The following is a 26347-nucleotide window of genomic DNA, read 5'->3' on the forward strand; positions in this document are numbered from 1 at the left end:
CTTGGACCTCCTATGTTGAACATAATAGTTCTCTATCCAATAGATGTGTACTCACTAAAAGTAGAAGTAATAAAGCCTCTCTTGAAAAAGCCAAACCTTGAACCAGGAAATATAAAAACTATCGGCCTATATCGAATCTCCCATTCCTTCCTGAAGACATACAACGTATACAAACGCTTCAGTCTGGTTTTAGACCCCATCATAGCACTGAGACTGCACTTGTGGAGGTGAAATATGACATTTTAATGGCATCAGACCGAGGCTCTGCATCTGTCCTCATGCTCCTAGACCTTAGTGTTGCTTTTGATACTATCGATCACCACATTCTATTGGAGAGATTAGTGTTGCTTTTGATACTATCGATCACCACATTCTATTGGAGAGACAAGTTCTGGCCTCGTTTAGATCTTATCTGTCGTAAAGATATGTTTGTCTCTGTGGATGGTTTGTCCTCTGACAAATCAACTGTAAATGTCGGTGTTCATCAAGGCTCCGTTTTAAGACCACTATTGTTTTCACTATATATTTTTACCTCTTGTTGATGTCATTCGGAAACATAATGTTAACTTACACTGCTATGCGGATGACAAATGTTCTACTTTTAAACTCAGACAAAACAGAGATGCTAGTTCTAGGTCCCACGAAAAACAAAGAGATCTGACAATTAATCTTGATGGTTATACAGTCGTCTAAAATAAAACTGTGATGGACCTCAGCGTTACTCTGGACCCTGATCTCTCTTTTGCGAACATGTCAAGAATATTTCAAGGACAGCTTTTTACATCTATGCAACAATGCAAAATCAGAAACTTTCCGTCCAAAAATGATGCAGAAAAATGTATCCATGCTGTTACGCCCTGACCATAGAGAGCCCTTGTTTCTCTATGATGTAGTAGGTCAGGGTGGGACTAGGGGGTATTCTAGTTTATGATTGCTATGTTGTGTTCTAGATTATATTTTCTGTTGGTGTTTCGTATGATTCCCAATTAGAGGCAGCTGGTAATCGTTGTCTCTAATTGGGGATCTAATTTAAGTAGATATTTCTCCCACCTGTGTTTGTGGGATATTGTTTTATGTTTGTGCATTTGCACCACATAGTCACGTTTAGTTGTTTGTTTATTGGTATTTTTGTTTTGCTGAAGTGTCACTTGGAAATAAATATGTGGAACTCAACATCCACTGCGCCTTGGTCCCGTTCTTATGACAACCGTGACAGAATATCCCACCAAACAAGGACCAAGCAGCATGCAATGATGGGAAAAATAAGTTGGACCTGGGAAGAAATTATGGAAGGACAGGAGAACCTTCCTTGGCAGGAGTCGCAGAGGACGCAAGAAAGCGGCGACGACGCGGGGACGGCGGCCACAGAAACCCCAATAATTTATTTTGGTGGGGACATATGGAGCTGGAAGCTGAGCAAAGGAAAGAGCCAGAGAATATCTGGGAGGAGATAGAGAGGTGGTTGGTTGACCCAAGGAGAGTACTAGTGCGAGGAGGGATACCGGAGAATGGAGTTGGTTAGGAGTAGGCGGCAATGCAGGCGTTTGGAGGAGCGTGTCATCAGTCCGGTGAAACCTGGGCTGGCTCCATGCATCTGGCCTCCACTGCGCCTCCCCAGTCCGGTACGTCCTGTGTCTCCTCCTCGCACTCTCCCTAAAGTGTGTGTCCCCAGCCTGGTATGTTCTGTGCCTGCTTCCTGCACTTGCCCTGAAGTGCCATAGACGGTCAGGGAGGCATTGGGGAAGTTAGGAGAGAGAAAGATGAGAGAGATGTTGTGCAAGTGTGTTCTGCTCAATATCCGACCAGGGGATCCGGTTAGCAGTCTGGTGCAACTTGGTGCCACCTGTGCCTGCTCCACACACCAGGTCTCCGGTGCGCCTCTCCAGTCTGGTGCGTCCTATGCCTGCTCCCCGCACTCGCCCTGAAGTGCGTGTCACCAGTCCCGTGCCACCTGTGCCGGCTCAACGCACCAGGCCTCCGGTGTGCCTCCCCAGTATGGTGCGTCCTGTGCCTGCTCCCCGCACTCGCCCTGAAGTGCGTGTCACCAGTCCAGTGCCACCTGTGCCGGCTCCACGCACCAGGCCTCCGGTGTGCCTCCCCAGTCCGGTACGTCTTGTGCCTGCTCCCCGCACTCATCCTGAAGGGCGTGTCACCAGTCCGGTGCCCCCTGTACCGGCTCCACACACTAGGCCTCCAGTGAGCATTCATAGTCCAGAGCTTCCGGAGATGGTTCACAGTCCGGAACCTCCGGCGACGGTCCACAGTCCGGAAGCTCCTGCAACCGTCCACAGTCCAGAACCTCCTGCGACGGTCCACAGTCAGGAACATCCTGCGGCAGTCCACAGTCAGGAACCTCCTGCGACGGTCCACAGTGCTGAACCTCCAGCGACGGTCCACAGTGCTGAACCTCCAGCGACGGTCCACAGTGCTGAACCTCCAGCGACGGTCCACGGTCCAGAACCTCCAGCGACAGTCAACGGTCCGGAACTTCCAGCGAGGGTCAATGGTCCGGAGCTTCCAGGCAAGGCGTCCAGTCCAGGGCAGGAGCCTTCCTCTGCACCGGTGGCTAGTCCAGGCATGGAGTCCAGTCCCGCTCCAAGGCCGGGACCTTCCTCTGTGCCGATGCCCAGTCCAGGCATAGCGTCCAGTCCCGCTCCAAGGCCGGAACCTTCCTCTGCGCCGGTGCCCAGTCCAGGCACGGCGTTCAGCCAGGTGCCATGATTGGATCCGGGGTCTAGGGGGGGCTACGACCCGCACCGGTTGGAGGGGGTCTACTTGGGGTGAGTGGGTCCTCTGAGAGACTGAAATGGGATGAGTGGAGGCCCCAAGCACACCTCTGAGAAGTGGCTGATGCCTTCCCAGTCACCCCATCCCAAGCCCCCGGACATAGCCCCTCTCCATTCTCACTAATAACCACTATGAAATCTTAGTTGTAATGACAAACAAGGAGTGATAATGATTAGGCATCCTTTCCTAATCTGTCCAGAACTCTTATTCATTTTACAAACCAAATCCACCCCTCTAAACCCAGTGGTGGAACTAGTTTTATACATGGGGCACGCAGGGGGTGGCCAAGGCTACTTCAGGGGGTCCATAGATCATGACAGAAAATGAGTGTGTAACCCTAACCTTGTATCTTAGGAGCATGAATTAATCCTATGATTGCTGATTAGAGGTAGAAGTGATGATTCACTTAACCCGAAGTTCTTGAATGTGGCAGATAGTGTGGTCCAAAAGGGTTACTTCACTAGAATTCTTTAACATACTATGAATAGTCAGTGTCTCTACCTCGGAACTGCAGCTCCATTTCTCTCTCTCTCCTCTCTCACACACACACACACACACACACACACACACACACACACACACACACACACACACACACACACTGTACTCACATACTGGAGACACTTGGGTCACTCTGTTTTCATGAATATATAATCTGGATCTGTAAGTGTTGAACATCCAAAATATTTTCAGAAAATAAAGCTCAAGCACCAAGGAGATAAGAGCATTTGTGTGTTACATAAATTGCATAGATTTATTTACAAAATTCAATTTACAACAACAACAAAAAACACTGCAATTTGACAAACCAGGTATCAAGCAGAAATGGACATGAAAAATATAAATAATATTGGTGCCCATCAATATTACAAACTTACAGTATCATATATATTAGGTTTATAGCAAAGAAACGTTTTGGAATTGGCCTAATAAAGACCAAATTGAATCTGTGTGACATGGTACCCTTTGAATTTGTCGTTTTAAAATGTCAATGTACTAGTTAGTCCACAGTGCAGGTTTTAATCATGACCAGAGGGACCACCTAAGTGCCAAATTATCCTAGGTAGATTTAAAACAGCAATATTCTGCGGTTCTGTTGAAAACTGGCTAAATGTTTCACAACCTCATCCATGTTGAGGGTGCGTGCCCTCCTTGACTCAACACTGAGAATTCCGAGGTGACTTAACCTGTCATCAACCATTGTTGTCCTAAGGGTTTTAATCAGTTGTAAAGCTGAGAAGCTTCTCTCGCAAGAAGCACTGCTGACTGGTGTAACAACAGAAATCTTCTAATGTCGAAATAGCTCATTGAAGACCTCTTTATATGGTTCTACAAACACAACAAAGTCAAGGAGACTAGACGGTCTGTCCCTTCCACTTTTCTCTCTCCTATCAAGAAGCCGGTTGGTTTGATGAACCTCGTGTTTGAGGTCCTCTAAATCTGACGAGAAGGTCTGAGCAAAGGCAAACAGAGGCTCCTCATTCAAGAATGTTGTGCTCTTTGGGTTGAGAGACTGGACCCCTTGCATTATCTCACAATACTTCTTTGAAAATCGCCTCTGCAGCTCAGCTGTGAGACTGGCAAACACCTGATAAAAGATACAGTGCCTTGCAAAAGTATTCATCCCCCTTGGTGTTTTTCCTATTTTGTTGCATTACAAACTGTAATTTAAATGGGTTTTTATTTGGATTTCATGTAACGGACACACAAAATAGCGCAAATTCTTGAAGTGAAATGAAAAAGGGAACTTGTTTAAAAAATAAATAAAAAATAAATTAATTAAAAAGTGGTTCTTAAAAAAATTGAAAGAATATGGCACCACCCACCAAAAATCTCTGACCAGGCAAGGAGGGCATTAACCAGATGGTGTGCTGAATCACGCTTCACCATCTGGCAGTTCGACGGACAAATCTGGGTTTGGCAGATGCCAGGAAAACTCTACCTGCCCCAATGCATAGTGCCAACTGTAAAGTTTGGTGGAGGAGGAATAATGGTCTGGGGTTGTTTTTCATGGTTGGGACTAGGCCCCTTAGTTCCAGTGGAGGGAAATCTTAACTTCCAAAGCATTCAATGACATTCTAGACGATTCTGTGCTTCCAACTTTGTGGCAACATTTTAGGGAAGGCCCTTTCCTGTTTCAGCAGGACAATGGCCCTGTGCACAAAGCAAGGTTCATACAGAAATGGTTGTCGAGATCAGTGTGTAAGAACTTGACTAGTTTGAAGGATCAACGGCCTATGCATAGACCTCAGCCAATATAAGTTATTATTTTGTTTCATTTAGCTAGCTAGTTCCCAATTAAATACAAATGTGTTCATGAACATTAACACCTTATTCTTCATCTTGTGGAAATGTTTTACTGACTCTCCGTCTCGGCATTATCCACAGGGTAACTGTTAACTTAGGGCACGTTCGTAAATTCGCTCTGGCTATCTGCTCCGATTTCAGAGCACTCTCGTCTCAGTGTGCCAGAGCGCAGAATAACTGATAATTGATACATTTACAAACTCTCAACACCCGTTGAATATGGCTGGTAAACGTCGGCAAAAAAACATATTTAAATTGTTGCCATTCGCACAGTTAAAGTCATCAAAGCTCTGGGTAACATGAACACTGCCTAACCAGTTCTGCTAGGGCGAGTAAAATGGTCAGAGTGAGGTGTTCTCTCATTTATATCTGGAAGTAGTTAGCCAGTTAGCTTGACTGCCGTTGTGAGGTCAGAACGATCAGATCAACCCTTCTCCTCGGCCAGAGCGTCCAGTGTGCGCTCTGAACAATCCGAGAGCAAAACGCTCTGAATTTACTAATTTACAATCTGACAACGTTCTGAATTAGAAATGTCCAGAGCGCACTCTGGCACCGCAGAGTGAATTTACGAACGCACCCTTAGTCTGGTAATGGACCAGGAGAAGGAATCTGCATTTTAAGTATCAATTTGATCTTTAAATACCTTATTTTCAAATACAGATGAGAAGTGCATAGAGGTAATTTGTACTTTCTTTTTTTTTAATCGAGATGCAACCTTCCAGTGACTCCTATGCTACAATTCAACAATGGACCAAGTTATTTAAACTGAAAATAGAGATTATTAAAAGCACTCCTTTAGTTGTCAGTCATGAGTCATTTATTAAAACTTTTCAAAGTATACTACAGCATGCTATTGTGTAATAGTGTTGAACCTTTTAGTGTTATGCGTTGCATTTGAATGTTGCCTAACTACTGTAACTAAGGTAAATGTATACATCTTGTATTTCATAAAAATAAATGTCAACATATACTTATGAAATATATTTTGGAATATATTTTGCTAGCTACCACAGCATGATGTCAACATGTATATCTAGCCCACACATTTGCATATATGGTCAATAATTATCTGAATAATACATGTATGTAAAATGCATATTACCACATATGGATAAGTAAAACATGTAAATATATGTACATATGTCAAATATTACAACGTATATTTTTTTAGATGGGCAAAATGGAATATAAGAAAATATATTTACGAAATATATGTGATATGAGTAATAAATGTATTTATATATATTTATTTAAAATTCTAGTACATATATTACATATATGTATTTTAAATATTAAGTTTCAGTATGGGATGTTTTGAGGCGATAAACTCACCATCTCCATGCAAACAGTGTTCTCTGGAGGCATCTTTCGTCATCCAATGCAGTGGAGAGAAACAATCCCATTACTTTAAGCTAAATGGCAAACTGGAAAATATAATTCATTGTGCCCTGGGATATGCCCTAGCTAGCCTATGTCTGAGCACAGGAGTTGCAGCCATTGATTTATGGAAAACAATACAAGAAATGCCACTAACTTCGCCATATCGCATTCGTAAAAATAAAAAAAAGATTGCGGTTGGCGTCTATTCTGCTGTGACTGATACCATGACATCGTGAAACCTCAGGTCTTCAAGACACCTGTTGATGACTCGAAACTGTGCGCGTCCCCCGCCCCTTATGAGGCGGAAGCTACTTTAAAAAACGCCCATTCGCAGACAAATCCTCATTATGTTCAAGGTGCGGCTATTCAACAGGTGTCTGAGAAATAGTCCCTTTTGCATTTTACAGGCAAAACTACCAAATTGGGTTTATATTTCGCAGACTACTTTCTAAAACAATTTTACAACAACCGCTTCTTTTTTTTAAGACATCCATTGTGTGAACGCGTGGAGGACCGCTAGTCTCAACCAGGTGGACAGTAATTTATTTTTTGTTCCTGCAAAACAATTAGACTTTCTACAGGTTTTACAAGAACAGTGACTTTCCTAAAACTCAGTTTGATTCAAGGAGTTCATAATGGCCAACTCGGGACTCCAGATTTTGGGGTTTGCCCTGTCGCTACTCGGCCTGATCGGGTTAATTGTAGGCACAATCCTGCCCCAGTGGAAGATGTCCGCCTATGTCGGGGACAACATCATCACAGCAGTGTCTATGTACCAGGGATTATGGATGTCTTGTGCATTTCAGAGCACCGGCCAGATCCAATGCAAAGTCTACGACTCAATTCTGCAACTTGACAGTAAGTAGGCTAATGAATTTGTTTTAATATATAAACGTGTGTGTGTTGAACGTTTGCCTTGCCCCTGTATGGATCTTAGAGCTATGAGTGCAATATAACGTATTATGTTGAAGGCGACGGAATTAACGCTATGTGGATGAGGCATACACCTTGCCCAATATTGGACTAAAGGAAACTAACGTCAAACCTTAGTCTTACATGTTATGTTTTTAAAGGGCGAATTGGCTCGAGGCCAAACCTGCCAAATACTCCATCTAAACGTGAATTGATTTAATTGCGCTATGGTTCTAGAAACACAAATTCCTCTACTTCCATATCAAATCAACTTCAGAAATGCAAACTACACACTTACTGTATACTTAACACTTGCAGCAGACCCTATTTTTCATTGACAAAAAATGGCTGGCCTCTCGTTTACACACAGGTGTTCAGAGACAGATAATTAGCACAGGTAGTCAAATATTTGTTTTCAGTAAACAAGCGTTGTAACTTAGAACTATGGTCGTGAGGGAACCCTAAACTTGTAAAGGTGTGTGAATTTAACCTTTTTGTTTTTGAAAATAATTTCGCACCGATTTATGAAATGTCCTTATGCTCCCAAAACCTACTGCAAGCGATGCGTGTTAATGTTCAGACCGAGCATCGCTTCTCTTAACAAAACTGCCCCCTACAGAAGATTCCTTCTTTGACACTTGTGTAATTTGATGGAACAGATTCATGACAAGGGCTAGCATGCGCCATGCATTATTGGAAACCTGATAATATTATGCAATTGACACACCTTGTTGCTGGATTTATGACTCGTATTTAGTGTCCATGCTCAACTGTACACTTTTGGTTGCTTTGTCCATTTACTATTCAACTCAGACCCTCTGCGTGCTATCCATCTAAAACATTTAAAAAAAAATATCCCTTTCTCTGTGGGGTTGATATATTTAATTTTTAATCTCACTTTCAGTTCACTATCTAACCTCTGAGAATACAGCAATCTGGGGATATAATCAAACACAGGCCACTGAATGAATGACTTGTATTCACATTAGTTCGTGGCTATGGCTGGTTTGTGCTGTTAACACGGTAATGATTATCCGGGCTATGCCATGTCCTCTTCTGCCTGTGGGAAAAACCCTTAGGCTAGTGCTCCATGGGCGTGTTGCAGACTAGTCTCATAGATTAGACGTAACATAGTAAACGTAAATCTGGAATGCTCAAATTATGTGTTGAGCTGGACACTGCAACATTTTTCTGTAAAAAAATAAAAGCAAAGTCTTTAAAATGTCACCAGTTTATTTTTGGAATCAATGTTCAGACATTCACAGAAGCCACAGAATAACACTGTTCTCATCCAAACTGGAAAATGTAGGCTACATTTGTCATAGTGCTAACTGTGGAAAGTGGCCTAACACAAGCAGTTGTATTTAGCCAACTCTTGGCTGACAAACCATAATATGAATTAGCTAATAGTAATTACTAGGTACTATTCATCACATCACGGGTGAGCTCAACAGTGATCAAAATAATTGAGAAGCACTAAAAATGTCAAGTAAGCCGAGGATGGGTACTTTGTGCGCACCACCATGTCTTATTTTTTTATGCATCAACCAAAGGTTACAAAATGATTTGGGTCTGTTTGCAGCATGCATGTTGAAGGGGGTATGTCATCTACCATCATTCACTTACCTTCACCTCATTTTGTTATACATCTTTGGTCTGACAGTTTGTGACAATCAGAATGCTTTGTATGTCAACAAGCATGGCTGTTAATTAGCTCATCATAATTCGTACAACTTTCAAAGTATTTTACACACGTGTCCATTACAATCTATGCGAGAATCGGAATGCAAGATTGGTCAACATTACTTGAAAACATGTAGACACATTATTCTCCAAACATATGGTGTGCTACAATAAAGTGACAACACCAATATACAGAAATTAGAATGATAACATAATAAGGCACTTACTTTGATGGCAACGCACATGTCAAAAGCTATTGTTAGGAAGGAAAACAACAATGAAGACAATGCGTGCGCCACCTGGAAAATGTGCAGGGGGGGGGGGGTTGCAAGTTCTGAATGATCATGCTGTTTAATCAGTGTCTTTGTCACACCTGTCAGGTGGATGGATAATCTTGGCAAAAGAGAAATGCTCACGAACAAGGATGTGCACAAAATGAGAAGCTTTTTGTGTGTAAGTCAAATTTCTGGGATCTTGTTTCAGTTAATGAAACATGGGACCAACACTTTACATGTTTTGTTAAGTATACTTAACATGTTGGCTAGCCTTTCCCCTAACTTTTAATCTTAAACCCGAACCCCTAGAGCTGGTTAACATTAGCCACAACAAATTGGAATATTGTACAGCTTGCGATTTGTAACATGCCATATGAAATGGGTAATGGACAGCCACAAATTAATACATACTATTCGAAACGTAATATATCATACTAAATGGAGTGTCTTGGATTTACATATAAAATAATAGGAAATACTGAGATCAAGTTGGTGTGCGAGCTGCAGGCATGGGGGTAAATATCACGTTTATCGTGCTCTGTTTAGTCAACACGCGCCAGTGAATAGACTCCATATGCAGGGGTGGCACTGTATGAAAATGCGTAAACAGAACTGTTATATTCTATAACATTCTATAACCTATATTGAATAAAACTGGCAGCAATTTTCTCCTTTTTCATCCTACCCCACTAAAGACCAAGATCAATTTAGTAGGCGTATGATCTGATAATGACCAGGGCCCGGTTTCGCTAAAGTGATGGCGCTTCCTACAACGGCCGACGATGTAACATGCGTATCCCAAAACTCCACATAGCGAGAGGTCGCTAAGTGCGTCATTGGAGCATGTCGATACTGGTAGGATCGAAAGAAAGTGAGCGCTGCTTTTGGATCCGTTTTCTCCCGTAATCTTTCCTGAACGTCACAATTCACAGTACTGACAACGGATCAGTTTCCTAGAGATATAACACCCATTGCTGCAAATATTGAAGCTAATTGTAAAGCTTAGGCTACCCAATAACAAATGCATTAAATCACCGGCACGTTAGGCTACACATCGTGAAATATATTGAGATTGTGTACACCGTTGCCTACGAGTAACAAAATATAACTCAATTGGTTGGACACTAAATGTAGGCTATTTCAATATGATAAATGGACCTATAGCCTGCTGTTTACATTAGCCTAATTTGAAGCATCTTTGTATTAATTGCGAAGAGATTTGCGACTTTGTCAACTTTGTTCTGAAGTTATCGGCTTTCAGAGGGACTGAGTCATGTTTAGCGTTGTGTAGTGACGCGGGAGGGTAAAAAAGCATATAATTGCACACTTCACTGTTCTACGAGTGGCGAGGCAGGCATTTGATTACCAATGTTTTGAAGTGCAACGTTAATAACTTAATAACGATGGTTTTGGGGAAACAGCTCGGAGATTTAACGTTGCTCCGACAAAGGTTATAACGGTGAATTTAGCCTTAAGATACTTTCGGGAAACCGTGCCCTGTTGTATTATGGGGACAATTGGTACTCAACTCAGTGTCCAAGGGAAATCGTACACCTGCTCGTCCCTTGTTTTTCAATAGCCCGCTCACTTTTACCGCCTTTCCTCTGCACGGTCTCTTCAGATAAATGTCCGGGCGTGTTAGAATATGATTAGCCTATACCAAAACACTCTAAATCATGACATTGCAGTATTTTAGACATGGAGCTACATGTTAGCCTCTGACTACAGTACACTTACTGACCACTTCCCCCTGATTTTTAAATTGCTTGATCCTTTATCTTATCAATTAGTCTTGCAAAATGTAAATGTATTCTATGGTCTTTTCTCTATCCACTATATCGCAATGTACAAATGTGTCCTCCATTACTCTTCATCAGTATACACCCTGTGCTGTCTAGATGTAGAGTTCAGTGTGTGGCTTACTGCGGGTGTGCCATCTATTCCACTCATGTCTTCTGACACTTCACCTATGGTACACCTGTGAAGTTCCCTATGCTCCTATAGACTCTGGCTGCTTGAGTTCCCTACACTGTTTATGGTAGTTTTTATTAGTGGCTGTAAAGTACTTTGTTTGACTTGTGTATCAACAACACCTTTTGATAAGGCTGTATTGACTCCTTATCGCCTACTCTCTTTTGCTTGTATGCTTTATTGTATCAGCAAACATGAACACAAGCCAGTTCTGATAAGCACTGTTATCAAACCAGTGGTCGGATGTAACAAGTCAGAAAATAATAGCTTGATATCAATTTCATTGCGCCGATAGCCGGGAGATTAAATATTGCCAGATATGAATAAGGCGTTAGGTTGTGCCAACTGCTTGCTTTAATGTCCTCATGTTGTCCTGGTAAGTGAAGATTGCAGAGTATGCCTACAGTTTTTCTCATGCCAATACTGATTGGAGCTTTTCAGAACCACAGCCACATTTTTAATAGTAGTTTCAAATGTTGCTATGTTGTCTAAATGGTTCCTGAATTGTTTGGAGTGTTATAATGCAATATTGGAGAACTTTGCTGACTTCAAGGCAGCCATCTTGATTTGGGCTCTTGTGAATGTGCTCACTGTCAGTTGTAAGCTAAATCCATATCTATCTGCTGTAAGAGGGTCGAGCTAGCCAATAGAGGAAGGAAATGTTTTTAGCAGCATGGAGAGGGAGTGTCTCCCTCAGTGAAACCCAACTCGCCCGGTCTCAAGACTGGTCTGACCGGTTCCTGACTTGCTGACTGAGTCAGGGAGGGGTTGCACACATACAACACAAACACAGGTCATTCTTACGGAACTGTAAAAATAAGAACCTTATTCTAAAGGCATATAAGCAAATAAATTAACTCACTGTGCTCATGTAAGGGCTACTCCTAGGTGATGCATCATGGGTGACTAAAACTTCATTAGAAACTGAGTATCTTACAGGAACTTAAGTGTTATTGTAATGACACACGTTCACACACTGTTTGTAGGCATAAATGTTTCATATAAAATGTTTCATGTAAACTTCAACTAGTAAACTATCTATGATTTATGGACAAACTACAGCAACATTTGGTGTTTTATTAAAATAAATTACATTTTTCTAAAGTGTTTAAAAAAACAAGTTTTAATCCGGACGCTTTACGGGAATTTGAGGTGAAATTGTACAATTCCGGCACATTTATGTATTTAAAATAACACTTTCCCTAAAATGAGATCTTAGTCCTCCAGAATGGTAGTTGATTATTTGCAGATGCATCACGGTTTGTTTCTCAATTTGCTACAGACATTTTTTTTTAACTGGTTTCATGAGAATCACCCACCCACGCACACTCCACCCTTGAGGGTTTCCGTTGGATATGGTTTCTGTTGCACCCATAGAGATTTATAGAGATCGCAATGTTGTAGCTGTGACTGCATGGGCAGCACCATTAATTCTAAAAGTAGTACATCTTTTGATGTTTGTGAAGCTAATATTGGTGACTTAACTCCAGCACTGCAGGTGGTGGTTTGACAAATCTTGTCATTCATTTATTGTGGCCACTAGACAGTGGACATATAGCTTAAAGCCATTTACAAACTAGGCAAAGAAATTTGAAGAAGACTATGCTCTAATCATTGTCTGATCACTCCCCACCCACTTGACAACTTTAAAATGGCGGATGCTCTCAATGGCAATGTTCATGCAAAACGGGTTGTTTCCATGTAATGCACCTGCCTACATTGGGAGAGAGTGGTTGAGGCAGAGACGAGTTCAGTGTGGAAGAGTTTCAGTGGCTACTGCTTTCTGGTCTTAATAACCTGGCTATTAAAGCTAAACATGCCTATAAAATCAAGTTAAGCCTTTTATTCCTATGACCAAAACAACTTGTCGCAGAGTCCTCTAAAGTCTGTGGATAAATCAAACATTTGTCAACTAACATGGTCATTCATTCACTAGACCATTTGTACTTCTCCTTCCTCTATAAACTTTAAATCGTCTCTGTTGAAAAGAAGAGAAAAAAAAGTTTAGTAGGGCATATCACCCTAAAGGGATAATCTGGTGTATTAACTCTGTCCTCCCCACCTCTACAGGTGCGCTCCAGGCAACACGTGCCCTGATGATTGTGGGCATCATTGTGACTGTGGCTGGACTGGGGGTGGCAACCATGGGAATGAAGTGCAGCAACTGTGGAGGAGATGACAAAATAAAGAAGTCTCGCATCACCATGACTGGAGGCATCATCCTGCTGATTGGATGTGAGTTACCTTGAAATTGGCAGATATGTCATTTGCTCTAAATTCTCTGTATGGTCGGATATTTTAACCTTTAACATTTTTCCCCCTCCGTAGCTCTGTCTGCAACTATTGCCTGCTCATGGTTTGCTCATAACATCATCAAAGAGTTCTACAATCCATTCGCCCCTGTCAACTCCAAGTAAGTACTGCTGAATCCCTCTATGGCCTCCTTCCGTTCTTTATTGCCCCTCTAGTTACCTGGAATCATTAACTCACCGTCTTAGAGTTGGTGAATGATATAAGTTGCGGTCCATTTTCTGTCACCTAAGTAATTTTACTGATACCAGCACAAACCCTCTTCTCCTCTAGGTATGAGTTTGGTTTAGCCATCTTCATCGCCTGGGCTGGAGCCTTCCTGGACATAATCGGCGGTGCCATGCTCGCAGCATCATGCCCCAAGGGCAAACCTACACCCAAATACCCCATCGCCACCACCCGCCCCCCTAGCAGCACCAAGGAATTTGTCTGAGCAGGAGACCCCCCCCCCTCTCTCTATGCCCTGCTGCCTGGAGGCTGAAGGAAAGGCACCCACATGTACTATGCATCAGTCCAACTCAACATGTCACTTGGTCTCTGCCAAGTCCACCTAGATAGCATTGTCTTTTTTGAACTACGTATGTTTTACATTTCATCTGCGGTGTACCCTCAATTACTGATATTGTAAGGCAGTAATTTTAAGATCTGTTTTATTTTATGTGACTGTTTTCGAGGACTACTACTATGATATTTACTTGTAAGGGAGAGCAGGTGGTGAGCATCTGCCTCTGTGAGAATGTTTTATATCCCCCTCACACCATTACTCCACTTTTCCCCATGTCTATTACTGTAGGCTACATGGACAGGCCAGATGATTGTAATGATGAAAGGGCCACCATGATTTGGTATTGCATTACAATAGCCAAACCTCTCACAACATCTTCTGGGAGCCAGATGGGACATCTATTGTCTGACTTAATGTTTATGCTAGATATTTTTATTTCAATGCCTACGACAACACATACCATAAGGTACCAGTCAAGACTTGTATGACTTGAAGGTCTGGGACGGAGTCCTCCATATCTTTACAAGATTGACAGACTATTTGCTGTAGTTCAGTTATTGCTATTATCAGTGGTAAAGGAAATCGGTGTGACTCATTTGGTGAAACATTTGACTCCATCCTCTCCCTTTGGTCAAGTACTTGTTTGTTTTATTAGCTAGTAGCTTACAGTAGGTGTGCTTCAAAGATGGTACAATTGTAATCCTTTCTGTCACATTCAGAATATTCAACTTGTTTTTTTTTGTTTTAAGATATTTTATTTTAGTTATTGTTATGAGATTTGGCTTCTGTAAATAAAGTTGTGGTTTTGGGCATACTTTGGGATTCAATACAAGATATGCAGAGCTGTTGCTATTAGTCTTGTCTCGTCCTATCCTGACTAGCTAGGTTGCTTTGTAACCAACCAGATGTGAACTCGGCTGAAATATTTTTTTATTTAACCAGGTAGGTCAGTTGCGAACAAGTTCTCATTTACAACCGCGACCTGGCCAAGATAAAGCAAAGCAGTGCGACAAAAACAACCGAGTTACACATGGGAAAAACAAAGTACAGCCAATAACACACAATAGAAAAATCTGTATACAGTATGTGCAACTGAGTAAGGCCATAAATAGGCCAATAGTGGTGACGTAATTTCAATTTACACTGGCGTGATCTGTGCACATGAGGATGTACAAAAGAGCAGGAAAAACAAATATGGGAATGAGGTAGGTAGTTGGTTGCACTGGCTATTTATACAGGCTCTGTACAGCTGCAGTGATCAGTAAGCTGCTCTGACAGCTGATGCTTAAAGTTGGTGAGGGAGCATTCTCCAACTTCAGTTATTTTTGCAATTCGTTCCAGTCATTGGCAGCAGATAACTGGAAGGAAAGGCGGCCAAAGATATTGGCTTTGGGGATGACCAGTGTAATATAAAATCAGCAAAAATCGAAACAGCCTCATTGTCAACTGCATTTATTTTCTGCATACTTAATGTGTAAATATTTGTATGAGGGGGGGGGGGGTCAAAATGCAGCTGGTGGCCACACCAGATTACTTAAGTACTGCAGTGCATCTCCTCTTCATGGACCACACCAGATTTGCCAGTTCGTGAGATGTTACCCCACTCCTCCACCAAGGCACCTGCAAGTTCCCGGACATTTCTGGGGGGAATGGCCCAAGCTCTCAGCTTCTGATCCAACAGGTCCCAGACGTGCTCAATGGGATTGAAATCCAGGCTCTTTGCTGACCATGGCAAAACACTGACATTACTGTCATTCAGGAAATCACTCACAAAATGAGCAGTATGGCTGGTGGCATTATCATGCTGGAGGGTCATGTCCAGATGAGCTTGCAGGAAGGGTACCACATGAGGGAGAAGGATGTCTTCCCTGTAACGCACAGCGTTGAGATTGCCTGCAATGACAAGCTCAGTCCGATGATGCTGTGACACACCGCCCCAGACCATGATGGACCCTCCACCTCCAAATGGAGTACAGGGTACAGAGTAACGGTCATTCCTTCAACAATAAACGCAAATCTGACATCCCTGGTGAGACAAATCCATGAGTCGTCAGTGAAGAGCACTTTTTGCCAGTCCTGTCTGGTCCAGCGACGGTGGGTTTGTGCCCATAGGCGATGTTGTTGCTGGTGATGTCTGATGAGGACCTGCCTTACAACAGGCCTACAAGCCCTCAGTTCAGCCTATTGCGCACAGTCTGAGCACTGATGGAGGGATTGTGTGTTCCTTGTGTAACTCGGCCAGTTGTTGCCATCCTGTACTTGTCCCACAGGTGTGATGTTCAGATGTACCGATCCTGTGCAGGTGTTGTTACACGTGTTCTGCCACTGCGAGGACGATCAGTTGTCCGTCCTGTCTCCCTGTAGTGCTGTCTTAGGTGTCTCACAGTATGGACATTGCAATTTATTGCCCTGGCCACATCTGCAGTCCTCATGCCTCCTTGCAGCATGCTTAAGGCACATTCATGCAAATGAGCAGGGACCCTAGGCATCTTTCTTTTGGTGTTTTTCAGAGTTAGAAGAAAGGCCTCTTTTGTGTCCTAAGTTTTCATACCTGTGACCTTAATTTCCTACCGTCTGTAAGCTGTTAGTATCTTAATGACCGTTCCACAGGTGCATGTTCATTAATTAACGGGTGTGTGTTGCTATGGTGACCAGTGAGCTGAGATAAGGTGGAGCTTTACCTAGCAAAGACTTATAGATGACCTGGAGCCAGTGGGTTTGGCGACGAACATGTGAGGACCAGCCAATGAGAGCATACAGGTCGCAGTGGTGGGTTGTATATGGAGCTTTGGTGACAAAATGGATGGCACTGTGATAGACTGCATCCAATTTGCTGAGTAGAGTGTTGGAGGCTATTTTGTAAATGACATCGCCGAAGTCAAGGATCGGTAGGATAGTCCGTTTTACGAGGGTATGTTTGGCAGCATGAGTGAAGGAGGCTTTGTTGCGAAATAGAAGCCAATTCTAGATTTAATTTTTGGATTGGAGATTTAATTTGAGGAACTTGATACAGTAAGTTGTGTGGTGGTGGGGGGGGGGTGAGTTGCAGTGTTGTCTTGTGAGATCTTCAGGGTGGTGTTGTACAAACTGAGCTTTACCCCAAAGTCATTCTGTCTTTTTAAAGCTTTCACAAAATACCAAGCCATTGGATATAAGAGAGGCAAAAATATACATGTCCTGTCAAAAATCAATCCTGAACCTATTCCTTGGGCACTACTTGATCCAACAGAATTGTATGCAGTTTGGCTGTAACTCACCATTTGCTAGGCAAGTTTCCATAACATATTGTACACTCCCATATGTATTTTTTTAGACTGTGAAGCTAAAATATTAATTTGGCTCTATACTCCAGCATTTTGGATTTGAGATCAAATGTTTCATGGGGTGACAGTACAGAATGTCACCTTTTTATTTTAGAGTATTTTCATATGTTTTACTGTTTAGAAATGAAGGCACTGTGTATATAATCCCCCATATTTGAAGGTGTCATAAGATTTTGAACAAATTCATTTGTATTAAAGTAGTCAAATGTTTACTTGGTCCCATTGTTCCTAGCACTATGTCACGCTTGGGACTACAAACTTGGATGCATCTGCAGTTTGTTTTGGTTGTGTTTCAGATTGTGTCAAATAGAAATGAATGGTAAATAATGTATTGTCATTTTGGAGTCCCTTTTTCTAGTTCCTCAGACTTTCTCATTATTCACGATTCATTCGTTATCTGTATCCATGGTAACATCCACATTATTGGAGAAGTGTTCAGAAACCTATTCTTTAAATAAAAGTGACTCCAAAATGACACAATACAATTGTTTACCATTAGTTTCTATTGGGCACAATCTGAAACGCAACCAAAACAAACTTCAAAGCTTGATGTAGTCATTGTGTGCTAAGAATATGGAACCCAATACTAAACGTTTGACTACTTTATAGTATTTGGAATTTGTCCAAATATCTATGACACCTTCAGATGGGAGGACTAGATTAAATAAAGTGCTTAATTTGTAAACGGATACACTATATCCAAAAGTATCTAGACACCCCTTCAAATTAGTGGATTTGTCTATTTCAGCCACACCCGTTGCTGACAGGTATATAAAATTGAGCACACAACCATGCAATCGCCATAGACAAACATTGGCAGTAGAATGGCCTTACTGAAGAGCCCTGACTTTCAACGTGGCACCGTCATAGGATGCCACCTTTCCAACAAATCAAGAAATGGGTTTCTATGGCCGATCAGCCACACACAAGCGTAAGATCACCAATGGCATTGCCAAGCTTCAGCTGGAGTGGTGTAAAGCTTGTCTCCATTGGACTCTGGAACAGTGGAAACACGTTCTCTAGAGTGATGAATCACGCTTCACCATCTGGCAGTCCAATGGACGCATGAAGAACGCTACCTGCCCCAGTGCATAGTGCCAACTGTAAAGTTTGGTGGAAGAGGACTAAAGATCAGGGGCTGTTTTACATGGTTCGGGCAAGGCCCCTCCAGTTTCAGCATGACAATGCCCCCATGCACAAAGCGAGGTCCATAGAGAAATGGTTTGTTGAAATCGGCGTGGAAGAACTTGACTGGCCTGACCTCAACCCTATCGAACACATTTGTGATGAATTGGAACGCTGACTGCAAGCCAGGCCGAATCGCCCAACATTAGTGCCCAACCTCACGAATGCTCTTGTGGCTGAATGTAAGCAAGTCCCCGCAGCAATGTTCCAAAATCTAATGGAAAGCCTTTCCAGAAGAGTGGAGACTGTTATAGCAGCAAAGGGGAGACCAACTCCATGTTAATGCCGTTGATTTTGGAACGAGATATTCTCAGAGCAGGTGTCCATAGTGTATGTATGAAAAAATGCATCATGGGGGGGCACGCATCACCAGGTGCACGCTGCACTCGGTGTCAAAGGAAGGCCAATAACATCATCAAGGACCTCAGTCACCCTTCTAGCAGAGATCGAGAGACTGAAAGAAGCAGTTTATCTCCATGTCATCACTGTTGAACAGCCATCACTAGCCGGCTGCCTGCCCGGTACTCTGACCTGCACCTTGAGACTAATTCCCCATTTACAGAGTCATTGAACACGGGTCACCTCATATTCTGTTGTTTATGCACTGTTTAAGTATATACTGTATTCTCGGGTTAGCCTTGGTAGTACGGCGCCCCTGGAGCAAATTAGGATTAAGTGCCTTGATCAAGGGCACATCAAAATGTTTTTTCACGTTGTCGGCTTGGATATTCAAACTAGCGACCTTCGGTTACTGGCCTAACGCTCTAACCACTAGTTTACCTGCTGCCATAACAGCAGCAAATCTGTGTATGCAACCAATAAACTTTGATTTGAAATACCCTCAAATAAGAGGTGACGTTCTGTACTGTCGCCTCATTTGAAACATTTGATCTCAAAACCAAAATGCTGGAATATGGAGCCAAGTTAAATGTTTTAGCTTCACTGTCCAAATAAATATGTAGGGGAGGGTACATCCACAAAGTTCTCTCAGATCTACATTTTGCCAAAATAACACTTCTCCTCAAACCAAAAAGGTTCTCATTGTCTTCAACAGTGATCTTGTGACTTAGGTTAATTTTCAAAGACTACCCAAAAATAGGTTCATTTCCAAAGATTACCCAAACAGGTTTTTATTCCAAATGAATTACAAGTCTGTACTAGTTGAGTGAGACAAAGGTTCTGGGCAGAGCACTGTGTTTCTTCGACTTTATCTCCATCTTGTGGTACTATCACTGTACAACAGAATATCACATTGCAATAAGTATAATCAAGGTTTTACAATAACACATGCCACTTATCAGACTCTTTCATGCAAAGAGTAAAAAAACAAACACTCACTTTAGTATCAGTCCAAGCATTTAATTTATTTTGTTTTAATGAGAATTGAATTACTGTAACTGGAGTTGAAGTAGGCCTAACCCTTTTAGTGATATAATTGTATAACTTTACAGCTATCGGGAAAAAGTCTGAGCCAAACTGACCAATGGTTCCATATCAAAACAATGTATTCCTCATAGCTCGGTCAGTCATGCACCAAATACCACATTACTCCTCCATGTTGCGATCTACTTCATCGTTCTGATTCGTAACTGGGTTTTACATGAACCACCAAAATGAATGATACTCCGTACTCCAAGAGCAGAGGTAGGCAACTTGTCTGAATGTCATATGATTTTTTTTAGACCAGATTAGATTATTATGGTGATTGGTGAAGGACATTGGACAAGAAGCTAATTTTAAAAAAAGAAAGTTGTCTTTACACCTATATTCAGGGATACATAGAAGTTCACTAGTTCACAGTGAGAACTCCTTTGTCTAGTAACTCAAGGGTAAAAATGAAATACATTACAACATAGGTAGGGTATAGGCTTACTACGTTTCTAATTTGGACGTGCATGACAAATGAAAGTTTATCAGTGTATCAATCTATCATGTTTTAGAACAGATTTTACAGACACTTCACTTGCACCAAAACGAGACAGTGTTGTCGACCATCAAAGGCTAAAATAAAGTGTATTTGTCAAAATAATATGTGAAACAATGAAAAAGCATAGGTCAACTCATTTTTAAGGGGCAGGTCTTGATGGGTAGGGCCTTCTCCTGTGTGCTTATGTTTCAGACTGTCTGGCTCCAAATCTATCCAACTTGCTCCCCTTCTGTTCAAAACCAGAACAGCAGCAGAGATGCACCATGTTCTCTCTATTTTCTTGGGACACCCACCTTCCCTCTGGGAAGAGCTAAACTACTGGCGATGCGCATGCTGCTATTGTAAACTTTGCAATGGGCACCTAAACTGGGTATGGTCCAGAACAAGTGGTACTCGCCTCAGAATTTCACATGTGCACGATAGCTTCTTGAGGTCTGGACAATCTGACAGTGTTTAGGCAACAGGAGAGATATTGATTGATATGGGGAGGCCATTGTTGTTCATGACGTCATCCAAGTCCTCATCCTCTATCACCACTGTAAAAAAAAATATTATATATATATTAAAAGCAGGAGAAAAGACGTACAATGTTCATCTGATTCTGTATAATCATACAATTAAAATAAGTACATATTCTGGTCAGACTAACTTAGTTATTTTATCGATAAACCTAGAATGAAACTATATTTTAGACCAACTATATTTTCAGTTTCTTTCGTCTCAATTATCTTTTGTTTGCTTTATTTGCCGCACTCACCTCTCTTCGAACGTCCTATTTGCCCTAGCTTCGGGGCCCGTTGGCCTCGTCTCCGCTGGGGGGAGTCAAAACTCAGCACACCCCTGTTGAATCGACTCCCCAAACCAGGCACCTCACCAGACTCGAGTGGGATTACTGAGCTGGGCTGGAGTACACCAGAAGGGGGTAGAAACTCGGGTATTCCCGCTATTCCGTACATTTCCAGTGGTTGAGGTGCGCTTTCACGGTTCTTTCGGTTTTTCTCTGTCTCTAGAATTCTCGACACCTCAGCAGCGTCCGAGCGCTGCTTCTCCTTGTCCTTGCTTCCACAACAGTACAGCATGCAGGATACCGGCAGATATTTTAGTGTTGATGAGATAAATGTCGTTGTTCTTGGCTAAAGACGTAGTTAAAATGGAGAATGTGGTACATAAAAAAACTCATAAAAATCAACTGAATACATATTTCACACTTTGCCGGCACAGAATCCCTGCTGATCCACAACACATTTCTGCCATAAATGTCAGACTATTAAATTACAACATTCTAGAGGCAAATCAAAACGAAAAATATCAGCTCGTGAAACTGTCACACTAAATTTGTTGACGTCTGCAGACCAAGACGCTTGCTCGACCATTGCGCAAAACTTATCGCAAATGCATTTCCCCATCAATATTGTTTCAGTTTAATTCACTTTTCATTTAATCTGGTAAAATATTGGTGTACATTATTTCAAACCTTTTCTATAACTAGTGGTCACTGAAGAGAGTCCTCTTCACATACCCCCCAATTGCGATGTGTTGTTGTGATTTTACAGTTGAACATATGCCCACTCCCAGTACGCACAGTTTCGACGTCTTAAAGGTGTAGACCGTCAATGATAAATGCGTTATTACAATCCGGGATTTCCCAAACCCGCACCTGATAGCGTCATGATGAACGAATTGAAGTTGCAGGAATTGTGGCAACATGTAAAATAAAATAAAATAAAAAATCGATGTATGAGTATGAGAATACTCACACACTCGTATTTATGGAATTCCATTACAAACAGGCAAATAATAAAGAGACGAAAGAGGTTGTGAATCTGATCATAGTCACAGCATTAAACAAGTGCCTCCATTTAGCTGACTGGGTGGAGGTAGAAGAGACATTGTTCGGGCAGACACAGTCACAGAATAGGCCTGCATATTTCAGACATCTGGCCTTATTAATTTAGATGTGTTAAATTGGTCTTTCTGTTTGTATGAGTCATCAAACTTCTCTGATGAAGGTAATATCATGCTTCGCATGGTGAGAGAATGTTGGAAAGACTTGGTGTAGTACATTGCAGGACTAGCTGTTTTATTGTTGTTGTTGCAACACACTAATGTCCAACATGTCTGTCCATTCACTCCCCTGCTGCAATTATAGCCCACGTGTGAAAGGATTTGTCAAAGTAGTAGGACAGTTCTATGTTTGATTATCACATCTCCATTATTAATGTCCTTCCTGGACATCCTCAGTTCCTGGAAATGAGAGGTCGATAAAAGGGGAAAATGCAATGAAGTGTTTTGGTGTTGTGCCCCTAATATCTTCCTGAACATGTTGGGTGCACAAGAGTTAAAATTCTAATCAACATTTTTTAAGTCACTCTAATAAAATTATTATGAGGTAAGTTGATCAAATATTTGGTCATTTAGAAACATTTATTTATAATCAGTTACCCTGGTATGCCCCTTTTCTAAAAACAACATACTTGTACCAGCAATTGGACATATTTCTTATGTCAGACTAGTTACCCAGCCTGGTTTCTTTTACTTTTACATCCTTTAGCAGTCACTATTATCCAGAGTGACCTATAAGAGCAATTAGGGTTAAGTGCCTAGTTGATCTGGGGATTTGAACCAGCAACTTTTCAATTACTGGTATAGCACTCTAAACCGCTAAGCTACCTGCTTAGCAGTTAAGAATAGATGCAACATAGTAAACATAAATCAGGGTCACCCAAATTAGTACGATATTTAACACGAACAACTAGCAACCCAAAGGTTGCGTGTTCGAATCTCATCACAGACAACTTTAGCATTTAAGCAACTTTACAACTACTTTCAACTTTTTAGATACTTTGCAACTACTTAGCATGTTAGCTATCCCTTCCCCTAACCCAGGGGTGCCCAACCAGTCGATCGCAATCTACTGGTCTATCGTGGAGTGATTGCCAGTCGATCGTGAGATGATTATATATCTACTAAAATTCAGCCACACAATGCCTATAATCTCTGTTTTAATGTTTTGACAATCCTCCATTCACAGCAATGTCTAAAAGGTCACGTGATTTACATAAAATAGGACCCGTCCCTGCCCACTTATTTACGTATGCTTAGATAGCGCGGTCAGATGCCACCCCCCAACTCCAAGTCGAGGTAACAGTGATGCCAGGCAGGTAGCTAGCTAGCAAACTTTGTAGTCAGATTCGTTGTTAAATTGTTCTTAAGTTGTGTGGTCGACAGCACCAATAATGAGTGAAGGGAAGAATACAAAGAAAAAACAGAAAATGGATAATTTCCACAAATAATAATATATATATATATATTTTTTTTTGTCATGTCAAACTCAAAATGTGTGTGTCTCATCTGCCAAAATAGCATCGTTATCCCAAAGAAAAGTAACAGTTTAAAACCACACAAAACCCAGGAAATATATTTTCCAGCAAAGACTGAATTACGAAGAAGAAAGTTACAAAAACTAAAAAAATCAACTGACAGCGCAGCAGTTGGGAAGGCAGCAACATCTTATCGTGTGAGTCGCGTTCTTGCTAAGCATAAAAAGTCATTCAAAGATGGGGAGGCAATCAATGAAGCATTTATTGAGGCTGCCATCAATGACATTCAGTTGTCCAGAAAAACGGTGGCAAGAAGATGTGAGGGAGTAGCAGAGAACCTCGAGAATCAACTGAAGAAGGATATTCACAACTGCAAGTGTTATTCCCTCCAGTTTGACGACTCCACAGATATGGTAGATGTGGCACAGTTATGCATTTAAAAAAATATATATATTATGTTATACATTTTACCCCCTAATTTTGTGGTATCCAATTGTTAGTAGTTACTATCTTGTCTCATCTTGTCTCATCGCTACCACTCCCGTACGAGCTCGGGAGAGACGAAGTTCGAATGCCATGCGTCCTCCGGAACACAACCCAACCAAGCCGCACTGCTTCTTAACACAGCGCGCATCCAACCCGGAAGCCAGCCGCACCAATGTGTCCAAGGAAACACTGTACACCTGGCTCCTGTGCACTGCGCCCGGCCCGCCACAGGAGTCGCTAGTGCGCAATGAGACAAGGATATCCCTACCGGCCAAACCCTCCCTAACCCGGATGACGCTAGGCCAATTGTGCGTCGCCCCATGGACCTCCCGGTCGCAGCCGGCTGCGACAGAGCCTGAGCTCGAACCCAGAGTCTCTGGTGGCACAGCACACAAGGGGCAAATATATTTTTCAAGCTTTTATGAGGTTTGCTAACAAATTCCAAATGCCCATTTTGTAAGCTTGTTTTCATTCCTACCTATGGGGCATCCGCTATGGTAGGCCGCATTAGTGGGTTCGTTGCATTGTGCAAACAACATCAACATCAGGCAACAACATCTCCAACCCGCTGATCCTCAACACTGGGGCCCCACAAGGGTGCGTTCTGAGCCCTCTCCTGTACTCCCTGTTCACCCACGACTGCGCGGCAACGCACGCCTCCAACTTAATCATCAAGTTTGCGGACGACACAACAGTGGTAGGCTTGATTACCAACAACGACGAGATGGCCTACAGGGAGGAGGTGAGGGCCCTCGGAGTGTGGTGTCAGGACAATAACCTCACACTCAACGTCAACAAAACTAAGGAGATGATTGTGGACTTCAGGAAACAGCAGAGGGAACACCCCCCTATCCACATCGATGGAACAGTAGTGGAGAGGGTAGTAAGTTTTAAGTTCCTCGGCATACACATCACAGACAAACTGAATTGGTCCACTCACACAGACAGCATCGTGAAGAAGGCGCAGCAGTGCCTCTTCAACCTCAGGAGGCTGAAAAAATTTGGCTTGTCACCAAAAGCACTCACAAACTTCTACAGATGCACAATCGAGAGCATCCTGGCGGGCTGTATCACCGCCTGGTACCGCAACTGCTCCGCCCACAACCGTAAGGCTCTCCAGAGGGTAGTGAGGTCTGCACAACGTATCACCGGGGGCAAACTACCTTCCCTCCAGGACACCTACACTACCCGATGTTACAGGAAGGCCACAAAGATCATCAAGGACAACAACCACCGAGCCACTGCCTGTTCACCCCGCTATCATCCAGAAGGCGAGGTCAGTACAGGTGCATCAAAGCTGGGACCGAGAGACTGAAAAACAGCTTCTATCTCAAGGCCATCAGACTGTTAAACAGCAACCACTAACTTTGAGTGGCTGCTGCCAACACACTGACTCAACTCCAGCCACTTCAATAATGGGAATTGATGGGAAAGGATGTAAAATATATCACTAGCCACTTTAAACAATGCTACCTAATATAATGTTTACATACCCTACATTATTCATCTCATATGTATACGTATATACTGGACTCTATCATCTACTGCATCCTTATGTAATACATGTATCACTAGCCACTTTAACTATGCCACTTTGTTTACATACTCATCTCATATGTATATACTCTACTCGATACCATCTACTGCATCTTGCCTATGCTGCTTTGCACCATCACTCATTCATATCTTTATGTACATATTCTTTATCCCCTTACACTGTGTATAAGAAATTAGTTTTGGAATTGTTAGTTAGATTACTTGTTGGTTATTACTGCATTGTCGGAACTGGAAGCACAAGCATTTCGCTACACTCGCATTAACATCTGCTAACCATGTGTATGTGACAAATACAATTTGATTTGATTTGATTTTGAGACTTGAGGTGGGTGCTTGCATAGGTGATAATTATCTTCTCCCCACTGTAGTTGCGAAAGCACTTCAGCCAATACTGTGGTTTGAGGCATCTGGATACCCTA

The 26347-nt window shown here is 42.2% G+C and overlaps 1 protein-coding gene and 1 long non-coding RNA gene across 2 annotated transcripts; one reads left to right on the top strand and one right to left on the bottom strand.

Moving 5' to 3' along the window:
• The first annotated feature begins 6812 nt into the window (after positions 1-6812).
• LOC135550457 (claudin-7-B-like) lies at positions 6813-14942 on the top strand. Its single transcript, XM_064981253.1, has 4 exons — positions 6813-7332; positions 13386-13550; positions 13644-13728; positions 13899-14942. The coding sequence occupies exons 1-4, from the start codon at positions 7110-7112 to the stop codon at positions 14056-14058; spliced, it is 633 nt and encodes a 210-aa protein (XP_064837325.1). The 5' UTR covers positions 6813-7109; the 3' UTR covers positions 14059-14942.
• Positions 14943-19752: 4810 nt separating this feature from the next.
• LOC135550458 (uncharacterized) lies at positions 19753-22134 on the bottom strand. The gene is made up of 2 exons (XR_010457113.1): positions 21323-22134; positions 19753-21101 (listed from the first exon to the last, which is right to left on the bottom strand). It is a non-coding gene; the product is annotated as an uncharacterized LOC135550458 (long non-coding RNA).
• Positions 22135-26347: the final 4213 nt, after the last annotated feature.

The sequence above is a fragment of the Oncorhynchus masou genome, chromosome 12, assembly GCF_036934945.1.
Source record: "Oncorhynchus masou masou isolate Uvic2021 chromosome 12, UVic_Omas_1.1, whole genome shotgun sequence".
Taxonomy (NCBI): domain Eukaryota; kingdom Metazoa; phylum Chordata; class Actinopteri; order Salmoniformes; family Salmonidae; genus Oncorhynchus; species Oncorhynchus masou.